General features: G+C 46.1%; 1 protein-coding gene across 1 annotated transcript in view; it reads left to right on the top strand.

Moving 5' to 3' along the window:
- The window catches only part of HK1 (hexokinase 1), a 64,978-nt gene that overhangs the window by 17,653 nt on the left and 30,164 nt on the right, over window positions 1-17,161 (top strand). Inside the window, exons 2-3 of the mRNA XM_064488107.1 lie at window positions 230-392; window positions 11,601-11,749. Coding sequence (XP_064344177.1) covers window positions 230-392; window positions 11,601-11,749 — 312 coding nt within the window. The remainder of the gene's footprint in view (window positions 1-229; window positions 393-11,600; window positions 11,750-17,161) is intronic.

Raw genomic sequence — 17,161 nt, 5'->3', positions numbered from 1 at the left:
ACCTAGGCTCAGAGCATTTGCAAGCCTGCCCTGAGCGACATGGTTGATGGCAGTTGAATGACCTCCCATCATGTGATGTGCCAGCATGGGTGTTCCAGTGCCCATCGAGCTGGACTGTCTCAAGCAGGCAGGCACCTCACCCTGCCCTGTCCTCTCCCAGCCAGACTGGAGCTGAAACAACCTTCCTCAGCCTTGGCCTCACTGTCTTTCCTTCTCATCCTTCCCCCAGATTGACAAGTATCTCTATGCCATGCGGCTATCTGATGAAACTCTCTTAGACATCATGACTCGTTTCAAAAAGGAGATGAAGAATGGCCTCTCCCGGGATTTTAATCCAACAGCCACAGTCAAGATGTTGCCAACGTTTGTAAGGTCCATTCCCGATGGTTCTGGTGAGTTTCTGTATTACCCAGAGATTGGGCTCTGAGGGCTAAATGCTCTGTGAAACCCTCCTTCCAGCTTTCATTTATTCATCATTCCATACATCTGTTGTCCCATCCATCCATTCGTCTGTCCATCCATCCATCTCTCCACCCATCCATCCAGTGTGTGTCTACCGAGATTCCACCATGTGCTAGGCACTGGGGGTCCCATGGCTGGACTGGGCTGACCTGCCTTCATTGGCCTGAGTGGCTAATGACTTGTAATAAGAAACATGGTGTTTATGGATCTCACAGATGTTGTGTGAGTTACTCCAGTACATGAAAGGCTCCAGAACAAATAAAGAATTTATGTTAGAAGAATCTCTCCATCAGGGCACCAAGGCCTCCCTTTAGTGCCCCAGGTAAGTAGCAATCCTAGTGGCCACAGAGGTCTCAGACTCAGATGGGAGATTCAGGTCCCCATTTGAATAAATTTCATATATGCTAACTCAAAGCGGAGAAATGGTGAAGGAAGGTAGAATTGGGGAAAAAAAATTATCCTGTCTGTCTGTATCTATGTGGTTCATGCCCTACAATGGGAATTTGGGGGCTCCCTGAGGATTGTCAGTAGCCCCTCCCCAGAGGAGTGGCCTCTGTCCCTGCAGTGGGCAGAGTGGAGGCTGAGGGGGCACAGCCTGGCCTTGGCCTGCTCAGTGGAGGTCGTTCTGTCTGGCTGACCCCAGCTTGGTGTACACACAGCAATCCCTCTCCGAGCCCTGTTCTGTGCTCTAGGCTGGCGTTTACCTGCTGCATGTAAGGGAGGGAGAGAGACACTGAGAAAGTCAAGTTTCTCTTGGGGTTGAGAGTACACACCCCATACACACTCCTGCTGTTTCTTCCCTGCTCCGGAGGCTCTTTTAAAGCTGTGACTTGGGGCTTCTGGTATGTAGTCTGCACAGTGGACGTCAGGGAAGGTGCAGCTGTCCCAGCTGATGTTTACGGAAGATGGGCAGGTGCGCGGCTTGCAGGAGCCGACTGGGCGCAGTGGGACCATCCTACTGTGCCTGCAGCCGGCCTTTAAGGTCCTGATGAGATTGGGACGCCAAGGGAGGGCATTTGCTCTGTGGCCGCAGGTACACACACGTTGTGGCATTTATATCTCTGATGTTTCTTGACTGTTTAAAATTGACCCCACTTTTATCCTTTTGTTTTCCTTGAGGTCTTGGTCACTAGAAGTTTAGTGGTTTTTTTGTTTGTTTGTTTGTTTGTTTGTTTGTTTTTTATAACTACTGAAGAGATTCTGGTCATCAGAGTAACCAGACTGTGGTGTCCCCTGGGTTTTGCTCTGATGTCTCTGGCTTTGTAGTTTGCTCCTGCTTTTTCCCCAGCCCTGGATGGCACCCGCATACAGGAGTGTTTGCGTCTTTATAGGAGTTCTGCAGGAGAGGTGTGACTGTGCCAGCTGTCCGCTGAGAGAAGAGAAAGGGGAAGTGGAGGAGGGGACCATGGGCAGCCCCCGAGGACCCCTGCTCTGGCTTTGCTTGGAGGCCTGAGAAGGATACCCGATCTTGTGTGATGGGCCCAGGGCTGACACATCCCATGAGAGATGCCTTCCCTTTCCTCCTGAACCCTGCGCGCCAGCCAGCTCCCCTTCCCAGGACTGTGTGTCACCAGCGGTGCCCTCCCTCACACTTTCACATATCGTTGCCAGGGCTGAGGGGCTCAAAGTGTGATCCACATACACTAGTAATTAGCCATTTGTGCCCATTTTGCTGCTCTTCAGACAGGACCCCAAACTCATACTCATTTGGGAAAAACAGCATTCTGCCGTCCCCTCTTAGAGATTCAAAGCAGACACTAACATACTAAAGGCCCTGAGCAGTTCTGCAGGAAAGGAACCTGTTTAACCCAGCCTTTTCCCCAAACCTATCTGACTTCTCCCCTCAACATCTATTACTTATATTTCATCTATTTCTAGACACTTTGTAATTTGAGTGCTCTGAACATCAGCCATGCGTTGTACAGTAGTTGCATCTTTGTCATCAGCAGCATTTTCTCTCTTCGTATTACATAAAATAATGAAGTGTCCACCATCAGTGGTGTCTTAAATGTGATGACATATGTGGTAACACGCCCATGTTGGGAAACACCGTCCTAGGGTTTGTGGAACTGGAGCCGGCAGCCTGGGCCCCGTGTCTCCTCCTGAGCCTCTCTCTTCTGTGCAGATGGGGCCAAATGTTTAGGGCCTCTCAGAAGCACAGAGCAGTGCTGAGAACGGGAGGAGGAGGGGGAGGTGCAACCAAAGCCCTGAACCACGGGGCCTCACCCTCCTGTGCATGAGGGCTTGGGTCTGCAGCCCTGCACTCAGAGCCCTTCCCCACCCCGCCCACCTCTGCCCTCCCCAGTGACTGATTCTTCCACCCTGTGCTAGTTTCCAGGGCTGCTGTAACAAAGTGCCACGAGCTGGGTGGCTTTAAACAGCAAGAGTAAATTGTCTCACAGTTCTGGAAGCTAGAAGTCCAAGTCAAGGTGTCAGCAGGCTGTGCACCCTCTGAGATGCTGGGTAGACACTTTCCTCATGTCTTCTGGCTTCCGGTGGCAGCTGTCAATCCTTGGCCCTCCTTGGCTTGCAGCTGCATCTCTCCAGTCTCTGCCTGTGTCGTCACATGGCCGTTACCTCCTGTAGGTAGGATACCTGTCAGATTAGGACCCAAACTCATGACCCCCTCTTAACTTGGTGACACCTACAAAGACCCTATTTCCAAATGAGGTCACATTCACAGGTACTAAGGGTTAGGACTTCTACGTATCTTTTGCGGGGTGCAGTGCAACCCATAATACACTCTACAGCCCTTCTCCCTATGATTTCTCCTAATATTCATAGGTGGGCTCAGATCATGTGCCCCGGAGCCTACACTCCCCTTGGAATGGTCCCTGCAGCCCCACACAGACATTGACATTGATGCCAAGGCCTCGGATACCTGACTCCGGTCCAGTCCCTGCCCCTTTGTGACAGAAGTGCCTCCTCCTCCATCTCCCCTGCATTCGTTTGTCAGCCAGGAGCCTAGAGGTCCCCTGGAGTAGTCAGAATGTGGGTTTCCTTCATAGTAAACCATGGTGCTATTCCCTTTTTGGAATGTTAATTACTGCTTCAACAGTATAATTAGTCAGTGACAGAATTAGTGGTAATCCCAAACCACCAAAGGATAAATTGGACTCACCGAAGTGGAGAGATGCCCCTGCTTGTTAAGTGGTGATGGGGCTTCCAGGTCAGAGGGAGAAACAAGCCTTTCCTGCTGACCTTGTCTCTGGTGGACCAGACTCAAAGTTTTGAAACTTTACTGATTTTTTGGAAATGCATCAGCCCATTTTTATTAATTTTTTCCCCTTTGGACATTTTTTTATGGACAGTGGTTTTCCTTTAATTGCTCTTCAGTGATTTATACATTAGATTTTTTTTTTTTAAACCCTAAAGTGGCTTTTGGCTGCTGCATATTCTTTTTGAAATAGGAAAGGTATGAATAATAAATTAAGGAGGAAGAAATGGAAACCTTTTTAATCTGATGACTCATCTAAACAGAAGCCCCTCCTCAAAGCTGCCCAGGCTCCCGGGGACAGCTGCCCGCCTGCATCTAGCCTCCCTCGGAAGACCCAGTTCGCTCTGCGTCTCACTGGTGAAGCCTCCTCTTTTTTCTCCTCTTCTCATTTATCACTAAGGGTATTGTAAATACCAATTAGATTGTAAGCTTCTTGAGGGTAAACTGAGTGAACATTTCCTTGTTTCTGCTTCATGGTTCCTAGCACATTCTTTACCCAAAGAATAAGTTAAAAAGTGTTTGACTGCAGTGCGGTCATGGTTAATTTGGGGCCCAAAATATACATAGTGCTACTGTCCAGACAAAGGAAGGAAAAGACTTCCTTTTCCCACAGCATTTGGGCTAGTCTCTGTCTGTTTCCGGAAACATTGTCTGGGAAGATGGTTGGATTATCTCGAAAATTCTCTCCATCTGAGAGATCCCCTGAACGTCCAGCATTTTGGTTGGGTTTTTGCCGGTTTAGACACTCATTGAGTAGCTGGACTGCAGAAGGGAGGAAAGCTTTGTATCTCATGCACAAAATTAAGTCATGGAGCAGGGCAAAGGTAGGCATTTCATGAAAGCAGAGTTTTTGTTTGCCCTGTATTCCAGCGCAGGCCTGGGCTCAAGAGAGACATCTGTCCTCGTGTTTGTTTTACCTTATTTGCCGGTAATAATGGCTGTCATTAGAAGGTGGAGAGTTGCCAGGGGCCCTTCAAATATTTTGTTTAATGAGCCTGTCTAGAAGGGCAGTTCTCCTGGCTTCAGTGGAAATGGGAACTGTGGGAAGAAGTCTCAGCAGGGACAGGCAGGAAGGTTGAGGCCAAAGATTTGAAGAGGAGGTTAGAGGGAAGCCAACTGCTGCAAAAAGAGGCTGAACTTGAAATTAAAGGGAAAAAAATAAAATGGAACCCCAGAACACTGGATTCATCTCTGGCTCTATGGCTTATTATCTGTGCAACTTTGGAGAGATCACTTAACTTCTTTCTCTAAGCCTCCATTTTCTCATCTGTAGAATGAGCGTGACAGTCCTGCCCTCCCTCACAAAGCTGTCAAGAGAATCAGATGAAAGTGCTTTGGATCATTATTGTGACTTAATAACTAACTTTGTAAGAATTCTTTGGGAAGGCCTTTCCCAACTTATGCGGCCAGTCAGAAGAACCCTGCCCATCAGACCTAAATGTGTAGGTCTGGCCCTGGAGGAAAGACTCTGTGTTTCAGACTTCACTGGCATCCCTGTTATGTTATGGAGAAGGAGGCAGAAAAAAAGAGGGAAGCAAAGGCAGGCAGTCTCACCCCCCAACCTCACTACCCCACAAAATGTGGATAAGCTCACAGACTGCCGCTCTAGTGCCTCTGCAGTGGGGTGGCTGGACGCCACAGCTCTGAATGGGGAAAGCAGCTGAGATCAAAGGGGAAGATAGATCCTTTATGGAGGGCAAGTTGGTATTTGGGGGACTCGTTCCCTAAGAGTGTTGAACTCAGGAGACTTCTGGTTATAGCTGAAAGAAATCTAACTCAAAGTTGTATAAGAAAAAAAAGGAAAATTCTAAGTTCACATAACTGGGAAATCTAGTCATAAGTTGGCTTCTGTAATCAGGGACTCATCTGTCTCTTATTCTGTCAGTCTTTGTGTTGACTTCATTCATAGGCGATCTCTCCTTTATGTTGGCAGAGGCAGCCCCGGCAGCCCTAGCTGACATCTCAACTCAGAATTAGAGATTCCAGAGCTGGTTTTGGAGAGGGCAGTGATTGGCTGATGTGGGTCACATGCTCATCCTAAACCAATCATGATGGCTGAAGTGGGGGACTCTGGATGCCCCTGGATCACACATTGGTTCCCTTGGAGCTGGAGCAGGGAGTTCAGCCCCACCTCCAACTTCAGAAGAAAAACAGGAGGTGTAGTTATCTAAAGAGATGCTAGACAGCAAACAAAGTTTACCGGAAGTCTTGTTGCCCTTACCAGAAGTCATTCCTTGGTGCTCTTTGCCTGGCAGAGGATAGGACTGAACAGACCATGCATTTGACCCAGGTAGTCCTTACTGAACTAGCAGCAAAAATGTGCTGATTTGCCTGACATGTGCAGGACTCAGTACTTGGGGAGGGAGGTAAGCATGTTAAGTTTTCCTTGCCCTCAAACTGCTTATCATCCAACTGAGGGACATAAGGCATATATACATAAAAAATAATGGGCAGCACAGTATTTGCAAGTACATGAGTGACTAAGAGAAGGGAAGGGCCCTGGCCTGGCCACAGATGTGACCACGAGCAAGTTGTTCACCTGGCTTGGTTGGAGCTTCCTCATCCATAAACCGAGAAGGTGAGTTAATATTTGTCCCATGTTTCCTGAACTGCAAATGTGATTTACAGAAGAGATGCCAACTGCCATTTCCTTTAGCAATCACAAACTCACCTTTAGAACCAGGGTCACTGCTCAGGGAAGGATCAGGAGCTGCACTGGGCTTGACAGTGACCCCTTGTAGAATGCCTTGAGGGAAAGGCCCCCCTCAAATCCATCAATTGCCACTAGCAGTTGTGTGGAGTGTCCACTATTTAGCATTGTCCTGACACCTCAAGGCCACCTTTTCTGGTCTCCTTCTCTGACCTTAACTCCCTGGGATCCTATTGACCTGTGCTTGTTAAAAAAAAACCAGAGCGGTAGAGAGCTGGGGTGGACAGATCACAGCGGGAGGCTTGGATGGGGCAGGGGTCTTGCCTAGCTGCAGAAGCGTGGGCCAGCCCCATGCACCCTGAGGCCAGGTTCCTTCCGGACCTAGAGGCATCTGAGACCATTTTCACTTCTCTTGCCTGAAAAACTTCAGACCTGGGTCCTGCAAAGGTGCTGCTTGAAACCTGACCCCTTCCTGCATGAAGGGCTGAAAGCTCTTACCTGTTCTGTGGTGACACTGACACCAGTAAGCAGGAGATCCCCCGCCATCACCTGGAACTTGAGCACAGGAACCTGCTTTTACTTAGGCCTTTGATTCAACTGAAAATGAGACTTCCGACCAGGCTGGCAACTGAAAAATTCCTCTTATTTTAATTCTTCTTCTTCTCCTCCTCCTTCTCCTTCCTCTTCCTCTCCTCCTCCTCCTGTTGATGTACACCAATCTCTTTTTTTTTATTAAGTTGTGATTAAAAAGCCAGTGTAAAACATGAGATAAATAAAAAATTTTAAAATTAAAACAGTAAATAAATTAACAAGTGAAAATGTTGAAACGAAATTAAAAGCAGCCATAATTTCATCCTAGCACGGTATTTGCTTTTGTGCCCTTTATTCCCCTGTGCACAAGTGGTTTCTCAGTGTTTACCAGACTTGAGTTTTCAAAGAAAGCAAAACAAAATTAAAGCTGCAAGGAGTCACGGGCATTGAAGAGCCCCAAAAGAGAAATGTAGCTGTTCCTGTTGTGCTGAAGTCTCACTCTGTTGCCATCCTTGGGGATCCTTGTCCCCAAGGTCTGTCCAGGAGGCAGTTTTATACAACAGTTAGGAATTTGGGCTTTGGATTCAAATCCTGGCTCTGCCACTCACTGGCTGTGTGCTTGTGCAAGTTACCTAACCTCTTCCAGCCTTTACTTGCTCATCTGTAGAATAGGGATCATAATCATACCTACTTTGTAGGGTGGAGAGGGCTAAAACTAAAGAGAGGCATTTGAAGCATTTAGTGACTAGAGTACAGAAAAGCTCAACGAATGATGGTAAAATAAAGTACTTTTTGATGTTATGGTAATTCATCCTCATGAGAGGAGCCACCTTATACCGAATTCTTTTTTTCTTCTTTTTATAAACCTGGTGGTAGTCTAAGCACCATGGAGGTTAGGATTCTGAGGGGAGCCTAAATAAAACCCTCAACAGATTTGGACAGCTTACAAGTCAGGGTCAGAATTTCCCACAAACCTGTGACACTTGCTTCCCATCATTCTCCCTTGGTCTCTTTCCTTTGGACACAGGAGCAGTTTAAAACTAGCGGCATCATGTGGTATATCCAGATGGTGGAATATAATTTGATCATAAAAAGGAATGAGGTACTGGTACCTGCTACAACATAGGCAAGCCTTTAAAACATTGTGGTAGATTAAAGAAGCCAGCCACAGTGGACCACATGTTGTATGGGCCCATTGATATGAACTGTCCAGAGTAGGGAAGCCTCTAGAGATGGGCAGTAGATTAGTGGTCGTTGGTTGTCAAGGGGGTTTGGGAGGAAATGAGGAATGACTGCTAATGGATAGTTTCTTTTTAGGATGATGAAAAATTCCTAAAATTATGTAGTGCTGATGGTTGCACAACTCTGTCAATGTACTAAAACCTTTAAACCGTACACTTTAAAATGGATGAATTGTGTGATAGATGAATTATTTCTCAATAAATCTATTATTTAAAAAAAAACAACCAACCAGTGGTGTAGCTGCTTCCTGTTTAATGAACAGTAGGCAGAGCTGCCTTAAATGAATGAATAGGGCAACCACCCTTGTGATCAAGCAGCATCAAGCATTTATTGAGCCATCCTGGGTGCCTCAGGCAGATGCAGAGAAACCTAAGTTGTGGTTCTTCTCTCAAGAAACTTGAGAGGATAAGAATAGAAATTCAGTGTGAGAAGTCTTTGCTTCATTCATTGATTCCTTTATCACCCTCATTAGTCCAAGTATTTGTTGTGTTCTTACTATATGCCAAGCACCATTCTAAGTTCCAGAAATAGAGCAGCGTGTCAGAGCTTACAGTTTGGTGGAATCAAATACAAAGATGTGTCAGCTTTATAAAAGAGAAGCTTAAAAAAAAAATTTCTTAAAGAACATAAAAAAAAAAAAAAAAAAAAAACTCAAGGGACTCAGAATAGCCAAAACAATCTTGAAAAAGAAGAACAAAATTGGAGGACTCTCACTTCCTAGTTTCAGGATTTACTACAAAGTGACAGTAGCCAAGACAGTGTGGTATTGGTTTAAGAATAGACATACAGATCAGTGGATCAGAATTGAGAGTTCAGTATGTGAATCACATCTCCATAAAACTGAGACTTTAGAAATAAATCCATATATTCATGGTCACACGGGTGCCAAGACTTCTCAGTGAGGGAAAGAGTAGTCTTTTCAACAAATTGTGCTGGGACTTAACAGTGGGTATCCATGTGCAAAAGAATGAATTTGGACCTCTACCTCATACCATATGCAAAAATTCACTCAAAATGGGTCAAATACCTAAATGTAAGACCTAAAACTGTAAAATTTTTAGATGGAAACATAGATATGAATCTTTGTGACCTAGGATTTGGCAACAGATTCTTAGATATGACACCGAAAGCACTAACAACAAAAGAAAAAAATAGATAAATTGCACTTCATCAAAATTAAAAACTTTTATGCTTCAAAAGTCACCATCAAGAAAATGAAAAAACAACCCACAGAATGGGAGAAAATACTTGAAAGTCATATGTCTGATAGGGACTTATGTCTAGAATATGAAGAACACTTACAACTCAACAATAAAAAGTCAAATAAATATTTTTTTAAATGAGCCAGTGATCTGAATAGACACATCTCCACAGAAGGTATAACACATGGCCAATAAGCACATGGAAGGGTGCTCATTGTCATTAGTCATCAGAGAAATGAAAATCAAAATTAAAAAGACATACTAATGGGTGTTAAAGATATGAAGAAATTGGAACCTTCATGTGTTACTGGTGGAAATGTGAAATGGTGCGGCTCCTTGGAAAACTGGCAGTTCCTCAAAAAGTTAAAAATGGGTTATCATTTTTAGTAGAAGTAGAAGCAATTCTACTTCTAAGTATAAACCCAACGGAAATAAAAAAAATACATCCATACAAAAACCTGTGCACGAATATTCATAGTAGCATTATTCATACTAGCCAAAACAATCCAAATGTCCATCAGCAGACAAAGGGGTAAATGAAATGAGGTATATCTGTACGGTGGAATAGTATTTGGCCATAAAAAGAATGAAGTACTGATACATACTACAGCATGATGAACCTTAAATGTATTTTGCTAAGTATAAGAATCCAGTCACAAAAGGCCATATACTATATGATTCCATTTATATGAAAATGTACAGAAAAGGCATATCTGTGTAGACAGTACATTAGTGGCTGCTTAGGGCTATGGGGATGAGAGACTTGAGAGGTGATGGTTACAGGTACAGGATTTCTCTTTGAGGTGATGAAAATATCCTAAAGCTAGTTTATGGCAGTGTTTGCTTAAAGTACTAAAAACCATTGAATTGTACACTTTAAATGGCTGGATCGGCTGTTGTGTGAATTGTATCTCAATAACACTGTTAACCAAAAAATATAATAAAGATGCCTCCCTAGGAGAGTGAGATGCCCCAAGCAGACTTGTATTTACTGCTGTAGGACTGAGGGCTTAGTGGACCACTGGGGCTGAGGATGGTAAGGGGTGGCTGTCACCGCTGGCAGGACGTACATTGGGTCAGTGAGAATGTGACCTCAGAAGTAAAATGAGCAGATTTTAACCAATTTAGGGGGAGCATGTGCGAGGGTAACTAATGAGAAATAAGATAAAGAATGTTAGATGGTGGCTTAATGGTTTGGAATCTTGCCCACAGCCACCTCCCTTGGTGCTTTATGGTGGTCCTAGCATATCCAGTCCCATCATTTTTCTCTGTCCCTCTGAGGTCCACTCCAATCATCGCACACATTGGTCCTGAGGAATGTAGCCATATCAGGCCAGTTTACTCTTATGTGGCCAAGAGGGACTCCTGTTAAAAACATCCTCTGGGTGGAAACAACGCATGTATCCAGTGACAGATGAGTGGATAAACACGTGTGTTGTACACATAACCGTGGAATATCATCCAGCCTCAAAAAGGTGAACTGCTGACACAGGCCAAGACATGGATGAGCCTCTGAGACTGTGTGCATAGTGAAATAAGCCAGACACATAAGGACAAATGTGTATGATTCTGCTTACATGAACTATCTAGAATAGGCAAATTCATAGAGATAGAGTAGTGGTTGCCTGGGACTGCGGACAGGGGAAATGGGACGTTACTGCTTAATGGTTATAGAGTTTCTGTTTGGGACGATGAAAAATGTTGGAAATAGTGGTGATGGTTGCATAACATTGGACTGTACTTAATGTCAGTGAGTTGTACCCTTACAAATGGTTGCAGTGGTTAACTTTGTTATGTATATTTTCCCACAATTTAAAAAAGATCCCCTGGGGAATCAGTGGAGCTCTGGACAAGCTGGAATCGGTATCTGAGCTGACAGGGAAAGAACCCAAGGCATGAGATGAACCTCAGATGTAGGGATTTCTCTGAGTTGAAACACTGTTTTTATTTTTACTTTTTGGCTAACAGTGCCATTTGTGAAAAAGCATAAGGAATTAGAGAAAGATGGATGAAGCTTTGTTTTTAAGTCTGTGCTTCTATTCTTCTGCAGTTGGGAGTGAGAGCCCAACTGTAGGAAGCTGTCTGCCTAGGACACCCGGCTGGGAGAGGGTTCCTCTTGCCCAGTCTTCCAGTGGGGGCAGCAGTCTGATGGGGTCTGCAGGACTCCTGCTTTCTGGCTGAAAGCACAGTGCTGTGGGAGAGGCAAGAGGGCCCGACCCTGTTGAGAAGTGACAAGGCTTGGGGCCTTCCTAAGGGGAACATGAATCTGATGCAATGCTGTTGTCTACCTAAACAGAAAAGGGAGATTTCATTGCCCTGGATCTTGGAGGGTCTTCCTTTCGAATTCTGCGGGTGCAAGTGAATCATGAGCAAAACCAGAATGTTCACATGGAGTCTGAGATTTACGACACCCCGGAGAGCATCATGCACGGCAGTGGAAGCCAGGTGGGTCCCTGCTCCCTTCCCATCAGCCCCAGTGGGTCTGGCGTCAGGCCCTAGCGCACCTCCAGGAACCAGACCCAAAGCACTGGTGTGCTGAGCCCCTGGAGGGGTCGTCATAGGTGCGTGTGGAGAAGGGGTGACTGCCTGAAGGGACCCCACTGTCTGGGCAACCTGGTAAATGGGAGGGAGCTGCTGGGACAGTGGCAGGTGAAGGCTGAGAAGAGGGGACCCAGCAGGGAAGTGCACTCATTCCCTAAGGATCCTGGGATTGGTTCCCCCACAGAGGGGTAGCAGAGCCCTTGGGTGAATGACTTTTTCCAAGTCATTGTCCTCCTCACCCCATTCACCAAAGGCCCAGGCCTCATATGTTGTGGCTGTCACCCTGTGGGGCAGCAGGAATTTGAATTCACAGCCCCAGGGCTAACGAAGGGCTCCTGGCTTAATAGTCTCCCATGAGCTCTTGGCACAGAAAGCAGGGAGGGCAGGGCCTTGCCTGGAATGTCGCTGTCCCTTCCTCTCACACTAACCCTGCCAATGGGAGGGCTGCCTTCCTTAGCTGGCTGAGGCCCGTGGGCAAGCTTGGAAAGGCCTGTCCACCCACTGCACCCTGCATCTGGCTGCGGTGAGTGGTGGCTGCAGGTCCACTGAGGACCCTGTGATCAGAGGGTAGGCAGCCCCTCATCAGGCTTCAGTCACTTCTGGCTCTGTGTGTGGGAGCTGCTACTCACCCTTTCCTGTGGGTGTTTGGGCCCCTCCCATCTGTAGCTTGCCTCCTGAGTCATGGCTGCTGTCAGGATATGTGTTCAGAGGTTGCCAAATATTTGTTTTAGGGAGGGTGTGTTCACGACAAGGTTCATGACTAAGTTCTCCAGAAAGCACGCTTGTTCTGGGCTGGACTTTGAGATGAGACTCAGAGCCTTCTCCTCTTGACTCCACTTAGTTCCTAAATTAAGGTGGGTGAGACCTGAGGCAAGCTCTCTGCCTTTTCCTTATATAAGAGAAAAGGGCTAATCTGGGCCTTTAACCTGCTCTCAGGGGCTTGGGTTCAGAGCTTTTGAGACCATCTCACAGGGAGCACTGAGGAGAGCACTGTCACTAGGACAGATGAGCCACTTCTCAGCCAGCCAGTGAAACGGGTACATCACTTTTTGGATGGTCCTGCCTGGAGGTCCCCCCCTTATGCCTCCATTGTTGGGCTGCAGAGACTGGCTCATTCATCCAGTGTGTGCTTAAAGGCTGCCAGCGGGCAGGTGTCCTCATCCTGCCCAGTGGTCTCTGCGCTGCTCCTTTTCGCAGGTGGCAGCAGCCTCTGGTTGGCATCCTGCTCTTTCCATTTGGTGACAAGTACTGAGCTGTCACTCTGTTCCCCCTTAGTCCTTGGGTTGAGCCACTTCTGTTTGCTGCCTTCACCATCAGGATTCTCTCCCTGTGCTGCAGGCATTCCTGTGTGCTTTGGCCTGATTTTTTAGGAGCAGAGTTGTAAATTAAGGGGTTGCTCCCCCAAGGGGCACACTTGCTACGTGACTTCCCCAGTAATTTCCTTGTTTCTGCCGCCCCAGGCCCTCATCTCTCCTAGCCTCTGTTCCCATCTTTCCAGCCCTAGGATCACTTTGTTTCCTGCTGTTTCTTCCTCTGCCCCTTTTAAGCAGTCTGCAAAGAAAAGATGATGATGATGATGATAACGATACTGTTGCATTATAATAGCAAATACGTACATAGAGCTTGTTATGTGTCAGTCACTGATCTAAGCACTTCCTATGGATTAACTCATTTAATCATCACAGTTACCCTATGGGGTAGGTATTATTATTATTATTCCCGTTTCACAGCTGAGAAAATTGAGGCTCGGATGTTAAGTAACCAGCCCCTTGGGTCTTATGGTGCATAAGTAATAGAGCTGGGATTTGAACCCAGGCAGTCTGGCTCCAGATGTTAGAGTTTTAGCAGTGTGGAACATGCTTAGGCTATGTTTTGTCTTTGTTTTTAATTAATTAATTTATATTTTTATTAAAATTTTTTGATGGTGTGGAAATGTGAGGGCTATGGGCAAGGAGGAATGTCCAAGGGATTGAAGGAGGAGAGGATTGGCAATTGGAAAACAGGGATGAAACAGGAACCTTTCATACAGAAGTTTGGTATGAGGTTAGCAGTTAGTGTCGGGGGCCCATTTTTCTGAGCTCTCTTATCGACCTATAGAGCATGCTGGTAAACCAAGAGCCCCATTTTGCCCATGACGCAACTCAGACTCGCAGACTGCTTCTGTCATGTGCAGGAATTTTAGATAGATTTTTAAACCTTTTATTTGAAATAACGTTAAACCTACAGAAATGTTTAAAGATAAGCACAAAGAGCTTTTTATACCTTTTATCCGGATTTCCCAATTGTTAACTATTTGCTTTATCCTTCTCTCTCTCTCTGCACACACACACACACACACACACACACACACACACACACACACACAGACACACACAGTATCCCAAAAGTTTCAGTGCAATTTTAAGCTCTAATAATTTCAAAAGCATACATGCAACTTTCTTAAAACATCGCTTACTTAGTTTTGTGGATTTTGACTAATAAATGTTTAGGTTTTTGTTTCAGTCATTGTTTGCCATTTTAAATTAGAGAGGGTGAGTCTGTGTGGGGGGAGGTTTAAAATAATGACCATGTTGTCAGGAAAGGAAAAGAACTTTTTTTAAACACTAAAAATTTGAGTCCAGAGAGCTGGGTAACTTCCCTTTCTGGTTGGTCACAGACATAGGTTAGTGGTGCAGCAGGGAGGGGAGGCTTCCTGTCTCCTCGACAAGCTTGTCGCCCCTGGGTGGCGGGCATTCCACAAACAGCACTTCTGAACTGAGCACGTGGGGTGGGTGTGTTTGGCTCACATCCCTGTGAATCCGCTTCTGCTTCCGAGGTCCCCCTCCGCTTCCTTCCACACGGCAGCAGCCGCCTCTCCTGAGGGCCTGGAGCTGCTGATCACAGATGACATGGGGTGTGCTGCCGGCCTTACTGATGGGTTTATAGCGCTCAGAATATAGGTTGCGGGAAGCTTAGCTGGGCTTCTCCGGGGAGGGTGGTCATGCTTCTTGGCCAGAAAGTCAGACTGCAGAGCTGGCTCAGGGACATCTAGGGAAGATGGGGGGTACGAGTCATGACTCCTGGCCCCTCTCAGGGATACCCTGCGAAGTGGCCGTGAAGGCAGCAGTGCAGAGACTGCCTCCCCCAGCCTGGCCAGCCCTGACCCTGCCCTTGGCTGAACTCCTCCTACAAAGTTTATTTGACATTTTGTTTTGTGTTCCCCTCTCCTCTTAGTCTGTCAGGGACCCCCGACAGATTGGCCAGAGTGAGTGAACCGTGGCCTTGGTGAAGCTGCCTCCTCTTCTCCCCTTGAACTACAACTGTTTGGGGAGAGAGAGTGGGTGTTACTTGTGGTTTGGGTTTTTTGTTTTTGTTTTTCAAAATTCAATCTGGAGTCAGAAAGCTGTGGATTCTGACAGTTGGTCCTTCTGCCCTTCCCGCAGTCGGGCCCTGGTCTGGTCCCTTATTCTTCCATAGCCCTTATTCCAAGCACCGCCCCCCAGACTGGGGGCCAGCCCCCTCCCCTGTCTCTGTTCTGTCTCCAAATCCCTTTATTTTAAAAAATTTTGGAGGGGGGAGCGAATTGGGTTTATTTATTTAATTATTTAATTATTATTCTTTTTTAATGGAGGTACTGGGTATTGAACCTAGGACTTCGTGTCTGCTATGCATGCACCCTACCGCAGAACTATACCCCCCACCTCCCCAAATCCCTTTAGACAGGGAGAGAAGAGGAGGAAATAGGAGGGGATCTGCCCTCTCCTTAGTCACCTGGGAGGGCCCTGCCCCATGGGCTTCACCCTTTCTTGTGGGCTATCTCCTTGACACGTTTGTTAAAATCAAACCCAAATAAAACTGTAAGTTTAATATGGAAAAAAAAAAAGAATACCCTGCAAAAAAGCCTTCAGCAGATGGCCTTGTCTGGGAACATGGGCTGGGGTTACTTCCTGCGACTGTGTGGGTTGGCCCTGCCAGCACTGCCTTCTTCTGGGCTTCAAGAAGCTTCATTAGCTTTGTCAGTCCCATACAAGGGAGGTCGAGTGTTAGGACAGCCATGTGAGAAAAAAAAAAAAACGGGGTTACCTAGACAGTGGCATAGGTTCCAGAGGAGTGTATATATATATACACTTTGGTTACGTTAATCGAGGTATAGAACTAAAGAAAAGGGAAGTTCTTTTTTTTTTTTTTTTTAACATTTTTTATTGATTTATAATCATTTTACAATGTTGTGTCAAATTCCAGTGTTCAGCACAATTTTTCAGTTATTCATGGACATATACACACTCATTGTCACATTTTTTTCTCTGTGAGTTATCATAACATTTTGTGTATATTTCCCTGTGCTATACAGTGTAGTCTATTCTACAATTTTGAAATCCCAGTCTATCCCTTCCCACCCTCCACCCCCCTGGTAACCACAAGTCTGTATTCTCTGTCTGTGAGTCTATTTCTGTCCTTTATTTACGCTTTGTTTTTGTTTGTTTGTTTGTTTTTGTTGAAAAGGGAAGTTCTTAGTTCAGCGAAGCTTTCCTCTTGGTCAGAACACATATGAAGTACTATATTCAGTTCAGGATACATTTCAGAGAAGAGGGGCCGTATTAGATCCAAAACGGTCACCTTCCAGGTGCTGAGCTGCTGTCATTGATAGCACTCACGCAGAGGCTAGGGAAACAGTGTTCTGGGTTCTTTCTCATGGGTTTTAAGATGTGTATGCATATCCTGGCAACATGTTGTGGAACAGGCAAGCTTAAATTACAATCCCGTAACAATCCCGTAATCCTGAAAATAAATTGTGGTGTGTTCACACCATAGAATACTGGGCAGCAGTGAGGATGGACAGTCTAAAAGGCACACAACAACGGGAATGACTGGACTCACACACATAATGTAGAGGAAAAGAGGGCAGACACCAGAAAGTGCACACTGTCATTCCATTTACACATAGTGGACAGGCAGGCAAAGCTAACTGAGAGTGTTAGAAGTCAGAGGGGCTGGCGATTGCCCTTGCGGGGCTGGGCGGCTGCAGCGGTGACTGCACTAGGTGGGTGTCTGGGTGTTGATAACGTTGTGTTTCTTGATCTGGGTGCTGGTAACACAGGTGTGTGCAGCTTGTGAGCGTCCCGTGAACCTACACTGAGGATATGTACACTTCTTTGTATGTATATTGTACTTGAGTAAAAAGTAAAAATATGATAGCCTGAAGATTGTTCAATCACTCAAGTGGCTCGAGGCTGCGGAATTGCCCGTGGAGCTTCTGGAACCGACAGAGTGAGGAAGATAGAGACAGAGATACAGGGAAGGGGCCAGATGGCCACTCCACCTGGGTGGCTGCAGGTG

Source organism: Camelus dromedarius, chromosome 8 (assembly GCF_036321535.1).
Source record: "Camelus dromedarius isolate mCamDro1 chromosome 8, mCamDro1.pat, whole genome shotgun sequence".
NCBI lineage: Eukaryota > Metazoa > Chordata > Mammalia > Artiodactyla > Camelidae > Camelus > Camelus dromedarius.
This window is presented reverse-complemented; position numbering and strand designations above follow the sequence as displayed.